General features: G+C 30.1%; 1 protein-coding gene and 1 pseudogene across 3 annotated transcripts; both read right to left on the reverse strand.

Moving 5' to 3' along the window:
• Window positions 1–1,587: 1,587 nt before the first annotated feature.
• LOC118036144 (guanosine nucleotide diphosphate dissociation inhibitor At5g09550-like) lies at window positions 1,588–4,792 on the reverse strand (annotated as a pseudogene).
• Window positions 4,793–6,133: 1,341 nt separating this feature from the next.
• On the reverse strand, window positions 6,134–19,917 carry LOC118036156 (MADS-box protein JOINTLESS). 3 transcript variants are annotated; one of them, XM_073405983.1, is made up of 10 exons: window positions 19,780–19,907; window positions 19,659–19,695; window positions 18,530–18,739; window positions 7,726–7,804; window positions 7,347–7,408; window positions 7,159–7,258; window positions 7,000–7,041; window positions 6,809–6,850; window positions 6,591–6,727; window positions 6,134–6,468 (listed from the first exon to the last, which is right to left on the reverse strand). In XM_073405983.1, exons 3-10 carry the CDS (start codon window positions 18,709–18,711, stop codon window positions 6,450–6,452), a joined length of 663 nt encoding a protein of 220 aa, XP_073262084.1. In that variant the 5' UTR covers window positions 18,712–18,739; window positions 19,659–19,695; window positions 19,780–19,907; the 3' UTR covers window positions 6,134–6,449. The 3 variants fall into 3 exon arrangements, with proteins under 3 accessions (XP_073262084.1, XP_034897752.1, XP_034897753.1); XM_035041861.2 differs by having other exon boundaries at window positions 19,659–19,917; XM_035041862.2 differs by lacking the exons at window positions 19,659–19,695; window positions 19,780–19,907 and adding an exon at window positions 19,119–19,394.
• Between the last annotated feature and the right edge of the window lie 948 nt (window positions 19,918–20,865).

The following is a 20,865-nucleotide window of genomic DNA, read 5'->3' on the forward strand; positions in this document are numbered from 1 at the left end:
AGACTAAAAAAAAACATGTTTATATGCTAAAATATATATGCTGATGTAAAATACTTTAATGAATTTGTCCGACTACAATATATATTCCATGATTGCATTAAGGTATATGTTATTTTTATTTTTATTCACTTTTGGGTTATATTATTTGCATTAAGATATATAAGCACATGTATATCCCGTGATTGTCGAACCTAACTAAAGGTTTGAGTCATATATTAACCTATGAATTACCAGGTCAATTTAAGTTAATTATGAAATAAAGTTGTTTTGGGTAATTTTTTTTTAAAAAACCTAAAAATACATCATTTTAGATTAAAAAAATTAAAAAAATCTTTAAAATTGACATGACCTAGTCAATCTAGTTATGGATTAACCTCCTAGGTTACTCGAGTTTGGCTAGATTAATGTCTAAAAAAAGTTTGAAAGAAAATCCTTCTATGGTCAAGCTCTGAATTGACATATCATCGGACTGACTCGTCAGGCCAGACTTATTATATTAAATAATAATATAAATCATATCTTGAAATTTTATATAACAGTTTAAGCTTTTGACCTTTGTTAACCAAGTGGTCATGAGTTTAAATCTTGATATCTCATCTAACAACTTAAATCTTTGGATTAAGGTGATAATTTAAGATATTAACAATGGAATATCTATAAACAAAAGAAAGTTTGAAAAGAATTTATAGACTTTGAATGCAAATCTCTCCAACAAATTCTAGATCATGTGTTTAATTTATACACAAACCATGCAATATATATATATATAAAAAAAGTTATAGAAATGAAAAAAGGTGAAGCCTTCGAAGTTCAAATTGAAGTATCAAGGCAATTCTAACAATTAAAGTTACATAAGCATAGATTAAGAAAATTCAAACATAAATCATAACAATATTTACTTTGATGCGAACTCATATTTGATGATTTAGATTCTAATTCATTAACATTGTTTCACTAGATTCTCTAGGCAAAGTAAAAAAAAAAAAAAAACATGTTTATTCAATAGCAACACTTGCAGCACTCAAGTCCAAGGAGAGATCAAAAGTTTGTAACAAAACAAAAACTAGATAGTAAGTAGATGGGTGCATAGAAGCAAGGTTTATACATATGGAAATCAATTAAATTGTTACTTTATGTCACATCTTTAATTATAGTTTTTACATACTTTGGTCAAGATTAAAAGGATATTTGAGAGTATTGTAGCGATTGCTTTTTAAAGTTTTTTTTATTTGAAAATGCATCAAAATAATATTTTATTATTATTTTTTTAAAAATTATTTTTGAAATTGTTTTTCAATTTTGCCGAACCCAATTTGGAACAGAATACGAAATGAGACTAAAGTGATCTACTAAAGGTAGATTGTCTATTTTCAGCTATGAAAATAATATGTCAGTACAAATTATCTTTTTTTGAACCATTTTAATCTTCATGCCAAACATTTACCTCGTTAATTGTTCCTATCTTAATGCTAGGCATTGACCTTGCTAATTGTTCGTCAAGGAAAATTGAAATTGTTTAAGCACAAAGACTCTTAATATTGTCAAGTATGTATCTCGACCAAAATGAAAAATGTTGTTCTCTATAATTCAACTCAAGAATTCTAAGAAACTTACCTTTCCAATTATCTTACTGTACATGGGAATCACATCTTGTATTGTGGTCTCAAAGTGAGTCGTTGCATCATAGCTCTGCAAAGAATATTGTGATCTTAATTAGTATTGTTAAGTTATTTAAGGAAAAGGTGAAATTTAGAAAGCTAGACCACAAGCTTGTTAGTAGAGTTACATGGAGACATGAAAAGGTTCCTCTTTTGAGCTACTATATAAGGATCTATAATTGCTATGTAGATGAAAACTCCAGCCAATCTTGTCACAAGGGTAAGAAAAGACATGTATAAATGGTAGGTATACTTGTAACTTACAATAGAAATAAAGCAATGGTCATCTTCCTCTTTATTTTCATGCACATATCTGTCGTAAATACCATAGAAAATCTCATCTACTAGACTAAACAAGTAAATTCCTGCCTTCAATTCCATCTCAAGGTTATCTGTTTTAGCTTCGGTTGAAACAAAAATAATGTATTTTCCTTATAGAGCAACATTTTGAGCATATGAACAACAGAAGAGGTACTTGGAGAAGTAATGTGAAAGTTTACAAACAAATCTTCAAAGATATCCAAAATTGAATATCTGCAACTTAAATTTTAACTATCTATTTTCTATCCATCTTAATAATGCATTTAAAAGCATGCAGTCGATTAAAGGGCATTGTAATATGCATTTGAAGGCTTATATGAGAGCCTTTAGGGTTTCATCTGCACAAATAAAAATAAATATACGTGTGAGATTTGTGTCCAATTACTTCTGTGGCAGAATAACTTGTGCAGAGTGAGAATCACCAGTGTCAGGAATAGGATAACTTATTATACAAATAGCACGAGAAACCTTTCCAACTTTCTTCACCTGTGGCATTACAATAATGACAGATAAAAGGTGATTAACATAGTCAAAGCCTATTTTAACAAATGAAGTAGTGAAGCAAGAGACTAATCTCAAAATTGTTTAATGCTACCTTATTTGGCAAATAGAACGGTTCATAAATAACTTTCTTGCATCTAATAGTTTCTCCTTCAAAAGTCACGTTAATTGCTTTTCCATTTTCATCAAACTCTACATGTTAATATACAACAAGACTTATGAGGATCAAGTAGTCTAACAACAGAAAGCAAGCAACAAATCAAGAATCATAGATTCATATGCTAAAGAAGAGGTCATGGATACAAGTTGTTATCGTAATTTTACTTTACATTCTAGCTTGTTGAGCATGTAAGTGCTACCATCTACTACACTTAATTGTGCAAATGACTGACAAAATACCAAGACATGTTAGAGAAACTTATCTTCACTCCTTAACTCTGTAAAAACACTATGGACTTCAACAAACCTAAGACAATTCTGCTAGTCCATATAGTGGATAGATATAAGGTGATCCTTCTTGGAAACGTGCCAATGACTCTACATAAAGCTTTACGAAACAAACAACAGAATAACTTGAAAATTATTCTGTCTTCTTCTTCTTCTTCTTCTTCTTCTTCTTTGTGTAACCATCAAAGACGAGTAGAGAACAAGATTTCAATGAATTGTAAGTGCACCTTCATTCTCTTCACAAAATCCAAAGCTGGCTGATCTAAGTAACCATCATCAAGATAAAGACCTAGTGCATGGCCGACAAAGTCGATCGTATCATCTTCTAACCCATTTTTTCTACATGAAACATGATTAACAAGCATTAATCTAATAGTTAAAATTTGATTATCTAGCTTTTAAAAACATAAAATATACATTAAGGTGTATGAATTCATTCAAGCCCTTTTATCAATAAATGATATGATCTTAAACTAAACTGAAATTTCTATCAATTAAAGAAAATTGTTAATCAAACACATACGCGATAACTTCTCTTGTTGTAATTTTAGTCACATATAAACCCTTACGAGACTTGGGATCATTGTCCTTGTAATCTTGGACATAAATGAAGAACTTTTGAGCACGGTGTTTTTCAAACAATCCCATCAATGGCGATTTTAGTGCTTCCGCATCAGTTGCTGGAACTTTGTGGATCTGAAAATCAAAATTACTTCTTTCATTTTTCACTAAACAATAATATCTTTTGTTCTAGATTTTAGATTACGCAAATGTGCTCTACCTTCCTTTTATTGCACACAAAACTACCATCAACAACCTTCAAATTAAGACACTTGGTAACATCTATGTGTATCAGAACATGAACCAAACCACCATTGGTGATAATAAACTAGTATAAAAAATTGAAAAAAAAAAACAACGTAAACATTTACTGTATGTTATCATTTAAGAACGAGATCATAAAACTGCATACAAAATATATCAGGTACCATGTCAACATTGTATTCCTTGTTTGCACCTAGGCTCTCTGAAGACTAGTCACTCCCCTTGAAATGCTTCCATAGCTACAATCATGAAGACGGTCAAGGAAAAAATCACATAAGAATATGAAAAGGATAGTAGACAAGAAAATCAAAAGTTTTACAACATGAACATAAGAGAGTCACCTGATTATGATTAAGAGATGTTGATTCTCCTCTATAATAGTCATTGCGGTCCATATACAATACATGTTTCAAACGAAGATTCAATTGGATTATCATTGAAAAATTAAATTATATAGATAAATTAAAGAGAAACACATGCATTTTTAAAACACCAAGACTCCAAAAATCTAATGCCTTTCTGCATTCATCGATGGAGAGTAAATGTTGCAGGGCCAGAACATTAAAACAATAGTGTTATGCTTGTGATAACAAAAACATCTAAAAAAAGAGAGAATTACTTTGAGTCCATCAATAGAAAGAAGACCACTAAGCATTCCTTGAGACCAGTTCCTAGAACAATCACATCATACTCTTCATCCTTGGTAACAAAATCCAACTTATAAACAAACCTTTTTGGAGATTTGATAGGTACAAGGAAGGAATGACGAGATTATTATTATTTTTTTAACAAAATAAGGAGAAATATCGGAGATAATGAAAAGAAAAAGGTCAAGTTCTCTCTCTCTCTCTCTCTCTCTATATATATATATATATATGTGTGTGTGTGTGCGCGCGCGCGCACGCGCGCGCACGCTTATGATTTAGAGCAAGTCTTTAGTGGGAACCAACGACAATAATGCAAAAAGCAACGTTAAACAGGTGAGTACCAAAATCCGAGGAATGGTTAGGAAAGGTATGTTACCATGCGCCAACATGCATTTCTAGACATTAAATTTTATTTTAACCTAATTTAATGTGGGATGTTAATCTCTCTAGTTTGTAGAAAAAATAACATTGTTTTAGTATTTTTCCCTTTTTATATTTATGTTCAAGGATGACATCATATTATTAACTCAATGAAATTCATTATGGGAAAAACACATACATAAGGGGGAAGATAAAAAAAATTCATGACTCTCCTAAAAGTGATAAAAATATCTTGATCATATTAGTTATTCAATGGATCCACACTACAAAAATTAATAGATAAAAGTAGGAGAGAGAAATAATATGTGGTGAAGTTTTAATTATTTTTGGTGGGTCATAAATTTTATTTTTTCTCTCATATGTTTTGTTTTTTTTTTTCAAATAATATTTTATTGAGTAACTAATAAAATACCACTAATTCAGCTTGAGTATAATAAAATCTTAAATCTTAAATTTTGTTCTTTTACCCAAATAAATTTTACTTTGAAAATCCAAATCAAAATCATTGTATAAAAAAAATGATATAAAAAAAATGAAAAATCAAGTTTTTAATTAAATCTTTAGCTGAATTGTTGTGGGAAAGGAATTTTTTTTGGGGCAATAAATAATTCTTTAATTTTTTTTATGGATTGAATTTTGTACTAATTTGAATTGTGATAAAAGTTCTTATGGCTACAATCAACATTTTGTGAAATTATATGTTTAAGAATTTATTTTGAACAATAAACCAACTTTTGGAGCAGTGATGAAGGAGATCAAAACGTAGATTTGGAGTTGAAACTTTCTCCATCAGCAATATAACCAGTGATGGAAGTTTTCTAAGTGGGAAAAAAAATAAATAAAGAGAAATAAGTGAAAGGGTATCAAAATTAAAAATAGGTAATTTTGAAGCGAGTGATTTGCACGTAATCGGATTGCGAGTTTTTTATTGCACGGCTTTTGATAGGAGAAGACTAGTTTTTAGCAGATTAACTTATGACCGTTGGATCTAGCTTGTTTTTTTCTGTGCGATCTAGGGTTCATTAAATAATAATATTTTTCAAAGAAAAGCATAAACAAACACATTATAGAGTTGAATTTACCAATCACATGCTTTTAAATGTACGAGTCCACAATAAAAGTGCAACCCAGATAGAGATTTGAGAGAAAAATATTCTATTAAAATTATTTTTTGAATTTTCAAATTAATATATTAATATTAAAAATAAATTTTAAAAAATAAAAATAATATATTTTTCTAAATAAAAAACATTTTAAAAAACAATCACAACCAAATTTTTAAATACCCCTATAAAAAGCCTAGATGGGACCAAAAATAAAAAAAGATTATATGCGAGTTCTTTATTCTCCTGATCATCACAAGATTATCTTCTGCTTGCTTTATAAAATAGGGCATAAATGCAAAGAATCTCACACTGATAAAGAGTCTTGTGGATGCATATTCCTATCCTTTCCCCCACTGAAATTGAAATAAAATAAAGCAAGACATGGCATACATATATATTAATTTAGCTTCAATTCAAGCTATATTAATATATACACAAACACACATGATCTGTATCTTAAACCCTGTAAATTTCTTGAATAAACAAGCAAATATTAACCACGTACAAGCCAGGATGAAGGTTTTATTTGAAAATTTTTGTTGGAAATCCTCCATATTTCGGATTCAATCTGGAAAAGGTAACCTGCAAGACAGTTTCGGAGTTGCATTCAGACAGCTGGTTAATTTCCTGAGCACCAAGACACCATTTGACATTGATTTACACTCTACCATGCAAGAAAAATGAGTTGTAACAAGCGAGCCTACCCAAGTGTAAGAAAAGAACACACGTTGTCGCAGTCCTGACGAGGATTTGCTGAGGTGCTGCTGATATTGGTCACCATAGAATCTGACGACTGGCCTTGTTCGAGCAAATGCCCTTGGCCCTTTGATAAATTCATTAACTGCCAAGTAAAATATGAACTCAAAGTGAGAGGGAGTAACAAGAAGGAGCTGAAAATTAATAATAGGTCTCATAGTCTCACTCTCTGCTTCAATCGCTGGTTCTCTTCTATTAGTTGTTGCTCCTGCAAATTAACAAAAAATAAGGAAAAATGAATCACAGAGAGTAACCATATCAGTTCATGCACATCATATGGGGTTTCATGTACAGTAATTTTCACAAACTTTGCATGAATATTTTATTTTTTCTCATTGTTAAAAGTAGTGAAGTGACCTTGGACTTGAGAGCATCGGCCTCCTTTAGAATTTTTTCTCCCTGAAGCACATTGAAGTTGAAACATGTGTGAGGTATTGAACAAAGTCTTCAGCGTATATATACAGGACAGAACTATCTACAAGAATTAAGACAAGACAAGAGTGCTGCATGAATAACCTTTGTTTCTATGACACGACACAAGCTTCCTTCAATTAATTTTTCTAATTTTTCTAGTTCTTCCATGTTCAGTCCCTGCAGGTCTTCTCCCCTTGTTCGCCTGTCATCAGTGGATCATCATATGTATCAGCATTGCGAATTGAAATGTGATCTATTGTGGCAACAAGTTATTGATCCTGAGATTTTACCTCAGTTCACGGGTTTTCTCTGCTATTTCCTTGTTCAACATGGCATGCATGGCACTATCAAGCTGAAAGGACAGAAACGAATATTGCCTTTACTAATACATGACCATGGTATCTTATGGAATTTATAAAGTTAGATCTTGAGTCAAGATCATTATCTTCTCCTTCTTCAACCTAATTCAAAGTTTTTGAAACAAGCTTTTGAGTGAAAGAAGAGGAAAAACAATGTTACGAAAAGGTAGCCATGCATTTATCAGATAATTTGACTCGCCAATCCAATATTAATCATCAAGAGCGAAAAAGGAATATATATATATAAACAATCTTGATGTGGTTTCAAATTCAATATAACTTGATAGGCTACAGTATAAAAACTAATTACCTGAAGCTCAACCGATGGTTGACTAAATGTGTCAAGGTTTTTGGGATGCAGATTACGCCTTTCTATCACTTGCTCAATGCTTCAAGAACAAAAGGTAGAGCAAATCATTTCTTGAATTTTCATGTCCAGGAATAGGCAAAAACTAGCTAAAAACAGTGCCAATGGTGGGATGTTTCAAGGATCACTTGTAATCGCTAGCAGCTATGATTCTTCCCAAAAGGACTCACCAAGATGTAAAGAAACAATCAACCTGTGAGGAAGGGTAGAAGATTTGCTGCTACTATGGCAACAGCAAACTACTAGAAAAAAATGCTGCTACAATTACAACAACAAACCATCAAACCTAAAAAAGATGGGCCTACCCAGAAACTTGGCAAAACCTGACGAGCAAAACAAGATCCAAACAGAAAATGAAGAAGAATAGACAGATTTTCAACAGCAACAGTCATTGCATGAAAGCCACAATAAAACCAGAATTGCACCAGCACAAATTAATAGGGACACAAAATGCTAAGATGCGCTATTGACGGTTTGAAAAAAAACAAGGCAGGAGAGGTAACTGAACACAAGACCAAACAGCAGCTATGCACAGACACAGATGAAGATTACAGGAGCCAGAAAGCAGAAGAATCTGAGAAAGGATGACCTAACAACAGAAAATGAACAAAAAAAACACAGAAACGGCAGAAACCGAGAAGCAGCAAGAACCAGCTATAAAATGTCAGGAGAAGGAAGTAGAATCCATGATCTCTCGACATACACACCCCAAAGCACCCTCATTTTGACAGACTAGATAACAAAAAAGAGGAGGGAACTGAAAGTCCTGATAGATCAAAGAACTGTTGAAAATAAACTAGATTTCTAAATAATTTGTTAAACTGGTCAACTAGTTGGGAACCAGTTGACTGAATGAAATAGAATAACCGGTTAAAGTGTAAATGTTTCCCAGGTACCAAATATTCAATAAACCCTATTGTCAAATAGAACACCAATAACAAACCATATATATATATATATATATATATAAAGCTTAGGGCGATAACTCGATTTAACAATAACGAACCCTAATATCATATTGGTCACTAGAGAACTATCCTTATCATTACAAAGATTTATTACCCTATCAAAAGCTCAAATAATATCAAACTAATCTAGGCCTGTTTAAATGAAGAAATGTTTAATATTAAAATCTAGATCTATATAAGTAACATCAGGAAGATCAAAGAAGGTATTGTATCAACAAAACTATAGAAACAATTCTATATTATGCGGTTTTCTATGATCTTAAGTTACTTAAATCTTAAACAATTTGGAACAGTAGAATAACAAGAGGATCTAATCACAAAAGAATCTCAAGAACAAAAGCTAGAAAAATCCAAAAATTATTGTATTAGGCGAGAAATCATCCTTTTCAACGCAATGCATATTATTTAATAGTATACCCGAATATCCAAGAAGACAATCCTATACATATGTATAGTAAGAATTGTGTGTCTGGTATCTTAGTGAAGCATATTTTCAAGTGTCAGTAATTCTAATTTATGTGGTTATTATTATGTAATTGGAGATGAATACTTTCATTATGTAGCCTAAGACTCCATAGACCTCTCGATGAACCAAAAAAGAAAGAAAGAAAATTCTATTTTATTACAAACTAGTGTCCTTGTGCAACTGGTGCTTACAAAGATTAAATCCACTTTCTTCTTAAAAACTAAACCTCTTTTATATTAAACTAGAATATTCATGAGAAATCACATATCTTTGTATCCCAAATGACAATATGTGTGTAGAGTTTGGTAGGATAATGAGATCTCAAAGTTCAAAGAACAATCCTTTAACTTTTATAGGAGTATTATAAAAATTCATCAGTTTTATACACAATTGCCTCTAAAAGATAAAAACATTACATTTTAACACTTAAATATCCAATCAAAATCATACTTGATTATTTTTTTTAACTTTTTATGATTTCAGAGTTTTTTCTTCATTACTATCTTTGATTTAATTAGATTACACTATTAACTCTAGAGTGGAAACGCATGTGCGGAGTGATGACCGCCAAACAAAGATATAGCAGTTCTTCAATAACCAAGCTCAATTTAAGGTGATTCTAAATCTTACTTACCGTATAATTATTTCTAATCTTATTTATAAAAATAGGATATTTTCCGTCATGTAGTATCTAAATTATCTATGTCATTTTATTTTTAAGTTCTTTGTCAGAATTAATTGTTTATAAAATTAAGAAAATGTAGGCCTTCTCTTTGTTTACTTTCTTCCTTCAAAAGCTAGGGTTTGTGTGATTTCTATTGCAATCTCTATTATTAAAAAAAATTAAATTAATTAGGATGTTTGTAGTGTTATTTCATTTTCTAATATTTTATAAGTCAATATTAACCTTCAAGCAATATCCTTTTACATGACCAATTGTCTATGCTATTCAAGTAAATAAACGGGTCTTGCATATCTTTCACAATCCAACATATTATTATTATTTGATGAAATTATACATACATACATACATACATACATAATAAAAGTATGCTAGTTAAAAGATTTACACTATTTAATTAAACAAAAATAAAAAAAAACATCCATACAACAAAGTGTTTCAATCATTAGGTAAGGATTTTATTTAAAAGGTTGATATAAAAAAGAAGCATTTGAACATGTGATTCACGAACATCCTATACAAGCATTAGAAAACGAAAAAAAGAATGTTACTAGTATATCAAGAACAAGCAACTAGCTTGCTTACATTTTTAATCTATTAAAAAAAAACAAGAAAATCTTAGGATAAATTATAATGTTTTGAAAAGGGTTTTCTATTTTTTTTTTTTTTTTATCATATCTATCATTTCTACATTTAAATTTCTTATTATCAGAACATTTTTAAGGTTTATAATGTACACACAAACTAGAATAAAAATCATTTTATCCAATTCCTATTATTTTTTTTTTATCAAGTTTCATTAATTACAAGATATTATAGATAACTTGGGCAACTAACATCTTATCAAGTTAATTTAATATTTTTAGATTAATTAAGATACACATGTATTGAGTTTATATTAACTAGATGATCTTTAAACTTTCTTTTATGTTATTTGATGTTTAAAACTTTGAATTTTTTAAACAAAGGTTTATATAACATCAAACATATTTATCATATTAGTTGGTTGTTAATGTAACTAAAAAACTCCTTATTATGAAAAAAATAAGTTTAAAACTACTTATATAAAAAATTACAATTCTAATTTGACAAAACAAACTCCGGGAAATTGACCCCTTTCTCATTCATATATGTCCAGGCATGGTTTAACAAGTATTCATGGAACAGGTTTGGAAATAAATAAAAAAAGTAATGTCACATTTAGTATAAAAATAAAATCTTCTATAAGTAAACTTTGAAGTTAAAATGAATAAAAATGTATTAATAAATATAAATCTAATTAATTTGCATTCTTTATCTCGATTCTAACTGAAGAATATAACAAACAAAATATTATAAAGCACCAAACCAATTTTATTCGGATATGAGCAATATAATAAATTTATTATTAAATAGTTGCAATAAAAAAAACCTAACACAACACACTTGAGAGTCAAAAAGGCATTAATTGTGAATAACTTTCACCAATAAAGGACCTACTAGCATTTCTACCTAAATATTGGTAATTTAGTATAAATGCCAATAAACATGTACATTGATCACAATTATTTAAAACACCATGATTATTATGATCTAAGGGGAGAATGATTTATATCTTGTTATACTTAATTTTCATATAAAATATTAATGAGTGAATATTGTCATATTTATTTTACACGAGAAGTTTGGATGGAACTAATCCATCATTACTTCCGTATGTTTAATAAAAATTAAATATTTAAACTTAATAAAATTGATGGCATAAGTAATTACAAAGCATTGATAATTTTATTTTCTTTTAAATATTTTTCAAAAAAAATTTTAATTCTACAAAATTAAATGATGAGAAATTTTTATTAAACGAGTTAGTTTTTTTAGTTATCCTTGGCCTATGCATTCCTTTAGAGAAAACTTCACTTTTAGCCAGAGTGAGCTTAAATTAAGGGTCACTTGGGCAATGACCTCTCCCCCCACCTAAACAACAAGTTTCAAGAATAAGTAAATTATATTTGTCAATTATAATTTATGAAGTGAAGACTTGCTCTATTATATTTGTTAGGTGTTTCCATCCAAGAAGCTAAAATAAACTCAAATCATTTTTAATGGACAATCTTAGCATCAAATCATAGTAAACTTTATCCGATTTTGCTTATATAAAAGCGAAATTTATTATGATTTGATGTTATTACTTAGAAACTTTGGATGAAATCACATACTAAGCACTTGTAAATTGGACATAAGCTTTCAATTTCCATTAATATATAATGGATAAATAGAATGTGAAATTATCTAATGCACATGAATTTGAGTTAAAATTGATAAAATCAAAAGGTTGTTTCAATTGAGGTTTCCATTTTTATTTATTAGACATCAATCATCAGGCAAAAAAATCTAGAAGGCTAAATGATTCAAAACTATCTTAAATTTGGATTAAACTTAACTTAACCTCGAAAACTTCACTTTTTTAATTTGAGTACCATAAACTATTTTTTGGTTACAAAAGGCCTCTTTGTTCACATTTCCATTCCCCTGTTAGTTTTTCTCTAATTTTTTCAAATCATGTTTTTTCATGACACGTGTTGTATTTTTAAACTATCAAATACGATCAAAATCAACAACAGGGCAGTAAAGTACTGAATTAGAAAGATATTAAAGTTCAAGAGTAAAGTTCAATTTGATTTAAAATTCAAGATAATTTTTGATAATTTAACCAATCTAGAAAAAAGAAAGAAATGAATTGATAAGTATTTCTAGGCTGAAAAGGATACTTTAAATCATTTTCAATGCTAAACATCCTGCATGAACAAAAAATAAATAAGTAATCATAAAAATAACTAGAAATAATTAAAATGTTATATCATATGATGGTCCTTTACGATAAAAATAAAGGTTATCAAATATAAATCTTGCATGAACACAAAAATAAATAAATAAATCATTGTTGATACTAAACATCTTGCAGGAAAAAAACACTAAAAAATCATAAAAAATAAACAAAAATAAGATGTTATTTCATATGATGGTCCCTTTGCTATAAATGGTGTTGAAAATAAAAGTTATCAAATGTAAATCTAATTATCATCTTGGGCGTAACATGAATTACTGTATTAGGCGAGACAAGAGCATAATTTCAAGTCATAATCTTTTATATAAGATAGTTTTAAATTTATTTTCCAGAATAAGGTATTTTTAGTCATATAAACCAACCCATATGATCAAAACATTTGATGCCAAATAAACCATAGTTTAAAAAATTCCAAGTATTAAACATTAAGTAATAGACAAGAAAGTTTTAAACAACATCTAGTTAAAATAAATCTAATATGTATAAGCATCTCAATTAATCCAAAAAATAGTAAGTCAACTTGGCAAGATATTAGTTGCCTAAATCATATACAACTTCTTATAATTAATGAAACTTGATAAAAAAAAATTGAGATTGTATAAAATTATTTTTATTTTGGCTTATGAATATATTATGAGTCTTAAAAAGTTCTGATAACAAGAAAATTTAGATGTAGAGATCATACATATAATAAAGAATAACAAATGAAAAACCCTTTTCAAAACATGATACTTTGTCCGAAAAGTTTCTTGTTTTTTTTTTTATATAGAAAATAAAGACTAAAACTGTAAACATGTTAGTTGCCAATTCTTGATATACTAGTAATATTTTTTTTCCCCAAGCTTATATAGAGTGGTCATGAACATAATCATGAGTTTGAACATAATATCATGAATTGATAAATAAGATTAGAAGTAATCTGATAAATAACTTGGAATCACCTTAATTTAAGAGAAAAACTTCATTTTATCCTTTATTTTTTTCTTAAATTCATAATAATATCTTGTAATACTTAGAAGTTTAAATCTGCTCATGTTTTTTTTTTTTTTGTTATTTCTAGAGATATTTGTCTCACTGTTTTTTGATACTTGTTCATCAACCTATATCATATCTACATCCTAATCACAAAAGAATTTCATGAACAAAAGCAAAAACTATTGTATTAGGCAAGAGCTCATCCTTTGCATCCCAAGCAAATTATGCAATTAACGACTGTGTAATTTCAAGAACAACAACAAGAACATAATTTTATACATAAGTAGGTAGAACTTAACGATTGTGTATCAAGTAGCTCCGTGAAACATCTTCAAGTGTTGATAATTCTCATCTATTTAGTTATTAATATGCAATTGGAGATGATTACTCTTACCATATAACCTAAGACTCAACGAGTCTACTGTTGAACAAGGAAAAAAGATAAACCCTACTTTATTACAACATTCTAATATCAGCAAAATTGACTTTTGCTAGCACTTCTACAAAATCTTTATCATTTTTCTTTCTTATTTGATGGTTAGATTGGTGTTCTTGTGCCAACCGGTGCCCACCAAGATTGAATATTTTTTATACTAAACAGGAAGATTCATGAAAAATCACAATTTTTATATCCTTAACTGACAATGTGAGTGTGGGAGTAGAGATGGGATGTGGTAGGATTACGACACCTCAAAGTTCAAAGAAATCCTTCAACTTTTATGGGAGTTTTATAAAAACTCATCAGTTTTATATACACACTTACCACTAAAAGATATTAACATTATGATTTAACCCTTAAATATCTAATCCTTGAATCCATCCTTAGAGATACAAACTTTCATTTACATATGCTTGATGTCCCTCTTCAACCAAGAAAAATTTCTTATATAGAATAGTTTTAAATAAAACAATTACTTTATTATATGAGAGCAAAATTCTAAATCATAATTTCCTATATAGGATAGTTTTGAACTTATTTTTTTAGTATTTTTAGTCACATAAACCTCTAATTTTTTCTTTCTTGTTATTTTGATCCATGAGCATATTATGAACCCTAAAAACTTTCTAATAATAAGAAAATTTAGAGTTAGATATCACATATATGAGAAAAAATAATGAAAGTTAAACCCTTTTCAAAATATGATACATTCAACTATTATCTTGTTTCACAATAGAAGATGAAGATTGCAAATATGAGTACGGCTAGTTCCTAACATACACTAGTATTTGTTTTTCCCGATAATACTTGTATACAATGATCTATCGTGACTGTTAATATAATTACTTGTGTTTAAATCTCTCCTCTTTATATCAACCTTTCAAGTCAAATTCTTATTCAGTGATTTAAACCTTTTTTATATTGATTTTCAACTTTTATTTAATTAAAAGGTATGCATCTTTTCAACTACTTTACTCCCTTTTTTAATGTAAGCACAATTTCATCAAAAAATAATATATGTTGGATTGTTGAACATATACAAGACCCTATCATTTACCCGAATATCATAGCATAGCATAGATAATTGGTATGTAGAAAGAGATTTCTGCAAAGGTTAATATTAACATGTTTAGTTATATCAGCAATTCTAAAATGAACAAAAAATAACTATATTTATAAAAATAGAAAGATTTTTTATTAACAAGAGGAAAAAAGGGTTTTGTTTCTTATTATGGCATAAACGGATGAGACATTCTTTCATCATTGGTTAATCCAAAATCTCAAATGGTACACTAATTCATTTAATAATTTCTCATTATTTTCTATAGAGTAAATGCTTGCCCCTCTTACCCATCAACAATTACAAATCTTAGCTCCGTATGATCTCTTCAATTCCAAAAATTTAAGTATTTATTTGGCTATTACTGCATGGAAGTGTCAGTATAAAGAAGTTCCAGTATTTATTTGGCTATTTTTCATGTTAGCTTATGGTATTCTAACCAAATAGGGTTATTATTAGGGTCATTAAAGCTCCCTAGCAACAAGTAAAATGAATCTGAAGAGGGAGGCATGTCATTATTAGGCCTAAAGGTTCTCTAAAGTTTCGTTTCTGATCAAAACTACTCTCTTCCCACCCCTATTGACTGAAAAAGAGACGAGAAAATATTTGAATGATTTTGCCATGTGGAAACTCCATTTCCTTTGTCAACACTCAACACCTCTCTCGACCTCCTTGCCGACCTCGCCGACAGCAGCAAGCATGGAATATCAGATATCTCAATGTCTGTTCACCATCAAAAACTACTGTGGGAGTGGGTTCGTTCTTACATTGCATGCCAAGAACTTGTATGTCTTGTCACTTTGAGAAACATAAGAGACATGATGATCATAAAGGAGATGCTAGATTGGTTGTATCAGACATTATAGTACATCAGACGTGTGGTTTCTCACCAACTTGTTACTTTATTTGTTCTAAAGAAAATGCGTTGTTTATTAACTGTGAATGAAAATTATTTTTTTAGGAACGTTTTTTATAATTCTCTACTTTTTTCAGAAAAATATAAAACATCAAAATAATTATTTTTTCAATTCTCTATTATAAAAATAAAGAACTTGTTTCATTCTGCTAATGTTTTATGATCATTGCTTCCAGTATTTTCAATTTAATCCAAATAAAGTCCTTATTTTCTATTTTGAAAGATTTATACGTAATAAACATGTTTTTTTTTTAATTTTCTTATGAGAAAAAATATTTTTTCTCCATTGGGATCTCTCTGGTATAACAAATAGTTTCAATCCTTACACTTGAAAATTAACTTCCTATAAACATGTAAAGTTTGTTTAGATCTTGTAACCAAATTCATCAGTAATATCACCACATGATGGGAGCAGGAGATCGAATGTAAGTGAACCAGCAGGAAATTAATCACATCGAGCTGGTAATTTATGTTTAACCTATTGTGTCAAGCATCTTACTTGCATATATTCAACTTTGTGTTGCAATTTCTATTGCAATATGTGAATGTGTTTATCATGAAGGATGCATTATCAATCACCTTTATAGTAAAAGCAAATTTTGAGCAAAACACATTTTTATTCTGCAGGTACGTAAAAATACTGCACGCAGAACATATTAAGAAACAAGATGCTCTGAAAGCACGTGGGTTTTTCTTCATCAAGGCTATGGTTGTATACTTGTTTTACCTTCCCTCTCGGTGTTGTTAATGAGCCTATGTTATGAATGATTCATTTTCGACTCTATATATTACTCTTCTAGGGTTTATGACGGTCATAGTTGATGTTGCTCTGTGATTTGAAGAGATGAAACGATATGTAAAAATAGAAAAAGAAAACACATTAATTTCAATACATGATTATCAATTAGCAAATGGGACTTAATTTACTTGGATGGATTATAGAGTAGTGAGCAGTCTTGTTATTATTTCCCAGTGCTAGATAACTTCCCTCTTAGGTTAAAGTTTTTTCTCTTATTACAAAAACTCGAGCCTGAGACTTCTTGAGGCAGGAGGAACATGGGTGCATTTGAGTTACCAATTCAAGGGTTTTTTATTTTTTATTTGTTATAAACAAGAGGTTGAAACTCAATATTTTTTTGTGAAGAAGATAGAACTCTAGCACCAGTACAGTTGAAATAAAACATTGCAAGAAAAGAAGAAACCTACATATGCTTCTTCTTATTCTTCTTAATTTGCTTCCTTATTAAATGCTGGATGCAGTTGACCTTATGATCATATGGATTTCACAAAAATTAAAACATAGATTTCCTGAGGGTAAGCAGGACTAAAGCTAGGCTCTCCCAAACCAGTCAGCAGATGATCATTTGTTCTTATAACAAAATGCTGGGAGAAGGAGAAGAAAAGGCAGTTTCTAGGGTTAATGTAAGCAAGTGAGCACTCTTTGCACAGATGATGAGCTACTGATGCTGGATGATCAATTCAATACCAGTTAGGTTACTATTTACTAATTGACAGAAGACTGGCTATTGATGCTAAGACATGTTTTTTTTTTAATATTTCGATTTTGATTTTCTTCCCTGCAAACCTTACATGTAATTAATACAGTTTCTATATGTTACCTTAGCACAAGATACCTCCTACCTCCAACCCACAAAAACAAGGAAATGGTTTCATAACTCTATTGATAGACAGAAAAATATATAGCAGTATAGTACAAATTAAGCGAAGATGGGGAAGAGAGTTTCTTTACATGAACACTATGCTACAAGTCACTTCAACTTAAGAGCTCATACATCATTTCGGAGCAATTGTAATCAATGGCCTCTACAAAGAATAGATTCAGGTTGTACTATTAGCTAGGGGTATTGAGGTTTCATATTTTGCCCTTGAGTTTTCTAGGGTATGAAGGCCTTGCATTGTGTAGCTGTCTATCCCTATATTTTATGAGCACATCCTTAGACTAGGTAGCGTTTCTGGGGGCATAGAGGATAGCAAATCCAACTTAATAAAAGTAGTGGCTTTGATCTCTAATGGCAGAAGTGCAAGTCTTTCTGGTTCAAAATAGACATTATACGCTTACAAGAGAAGCCATTAAAACATTAAGAGCATGTAGACCGCAACAAAAACATGAAATTGATACTTTACTATAGTACACTAGAGAAACAAGCATACCCTAGACCACAAGCAATTCAAGTTTCAACACCAGCATTAAGAAAGACACAAGTGGACGTGTGATGCCCTTAAAAAAGGATTTGAACTAGCAATAAGTGGCAGCAATAACATCAAAACCTTCGTATCAGTACCAACTTCTCCCTGTGCTCCTCTCCTCGAAAAAATAATATTTTGCTCACAGATGACATAATATATATGGTATATCATAAAGTAGAAAATAATAAGAAAGAGAAAGGGAGCAGAACCTTGAGTTTGAGTACTCAAAAAACTTTCCAGTTGCAGAAAACACCATGAGAGCAATCTCAGCATCACATAGAATTGAGAGCTCGAAAGCTTTCTTGAAGAGCCCTCTTCTCCTCTTTGAGAAACTGACTTGCCTTGCACTTGTGTTGTCTATCTTCTTGATCTGGATTTTCTTGCGAGTCATCTTCCCCAAGAAACAAATTCAGCTCACCCTTCAAGCGCAAAATCAACCAAGATAATTAAGCACATACTGCTAAAAATAAAATTTCTAAGGGAAAGATTGAGAGGCTGCGCACCAAAACCATAGACCTAATTGTATATCTCATTAATGGAGGGCCTTATCAATGTTTACAGAGAGAAAAATCAAATACCCTTGACATAAAATGAGAAAAAGCATGCATCATACAACCTCAACAAGTATATTTACAAGCAAATCAATTTTTTTTTTACTTACATCCACGCAAACGTATTATATTCTTAAAAATAAAATATAAACAGATTTTCTTACAAACAAGAAGAAGAAGAAGAAGATAGCATGTTGAATTTGGAAAAAAAAGAAATAAAGAAAGAAAATCTAGCCACTACCTTTACCTTAAAACGTACAGCAATTGAATCGTTGGAGTGACATTAATAGATAATACTACTGGATCATGATAGCAAGAAATCAAGAACGGATCTTTAATTACAGGAAATTATCAAGCCACCATCAACCACAAAAGAAAGGGGGCAAAGGACAATCACAAACACAGACAAATTTACTAAGAGGATTTACATGTACATGGAAAATTAACAAGAGAAAATCAACTCGCTTTAATAAAAGCGAAAGGAAAATTTAGTAAAAGAAACTGAAGAAAAAATAATTAGTACAGAAGAAAAAATAATTAGTACAGCACCGAGCATTTCTGCAAATAGAAATGTAGAGAAGCTCACTCAGTGATAAAACAAGAAAAAAGAAAAGGGTGTCAGAAAAAGAAGAGAAAAGTTTTGCCAGATTAAGCCAAGAATCTTGAAAAATCTAAAACAACCCTAGCTGGTACGTAATGCCAAGAACTCAAGCTGACATTGAAGTTTGTAAGAAATGAGTGAGCTTGCAAGGATTGGTAAGAAATCTTTGGTTTCAGCTCTTCTTACCTATGTCTATGTTGTCTTTCTTTTGGTGCTGTTGACACTTCACAGAAAACCAAAGTCAAGTCCAACAGTGATGTTTAGAGATAGAAAAGGAAAAGGAGGTTAACAGAGAGATCTTCTTAACCTTGGTTGCAGGAAAAAGAAAGATTCCTTTTATGGCCAAGCAAGAAGTCACACTGTGCAAGTCTCTCCAATTGGTTAAGCAGAAAAAAGGCTCAAAGGATAATGTAAGGAGATATGAAAATATATCTTTCTTCTTTTTATTTCTATTTTTTATTTTTAAGCTATTTCCATTCGAGTAAAGCACTAATAAAGTGAAAATATTTAAACGGTACTTTATTTTTATTTTATTTTTATGGTGAGATTTGCTTTCCGTACAGATAGAGCAGCTGCTTTGCTGGTTAGGTTTAACACCAACACCGCCTCTGGTTCCCTCGTACTACTGGCGTGTCTTCAGCCTCTCTCTCGAGATAGGTTTGTACAAGGTAATAGCGACTAGATAGCTTACAGCAGTGGAGCACGTCAGTTTATCTTTTAGGTAGCAAGAACAAAGCTCTTCATAGATACACATATATATAAGGAAAAGACCTTAAATAATATGTATACCATTCTAGGAACGCATACCGAAAGTGAATAAAAAACTAACTGATACGGAATTTTTTTTAAAAAAAACTTGAAATTATTTTCGTAGATGATAATTAAGAAGGTAAGGGATTGTTAAGAAAAGACATTCTAGATGGTAATCAAGAAGGTTGGCAACCTAGATTAGTATCTTAATTCAAATTTAAGGGATTGTTAAGAAAATATATTTTCAGTTATATGTAATTAAAATACTTAGTGACAAAATTCAGTAATATAAATTATTGTTAATTGTTGAGTTTTTCTTAACATTTATAGCAATAATATGTGTGTGTTTTATTGCTAGAAAATTTTATGATACTGAATGATAATTATGCTAACCTGAAAAGATTTCTTGCAGGAATTCTTTCCTACTTTTTATTTTTTAGACTATATATATATACACACACACACATATAGCAATTTACAACTTTATTAGCTGTTTTTGGAAAGAAATCAATTACTATCCCATAACAATCAGGATTTACATAAATAAGAAATATACTAGAATATGACAGATATAGTTTCTTGTTGTGTATAGATTTGTACAGCTCACGCCAACACTCCCTCTCAAGTTGGTGAAAAAATATTT

This window comes from Populus alba, chromosome 17, assembly GCF_005239225.2.
Source record: "Populus alba chromosome 17, ASM523922v2, whole genome shotgun sequence".
Lineage (NCBI taxonomy): Eukaryota > Viridiplantae > Streptophyta > Magnoliopsida > Malpighiales > Salicaceae > Populus > Populus alba.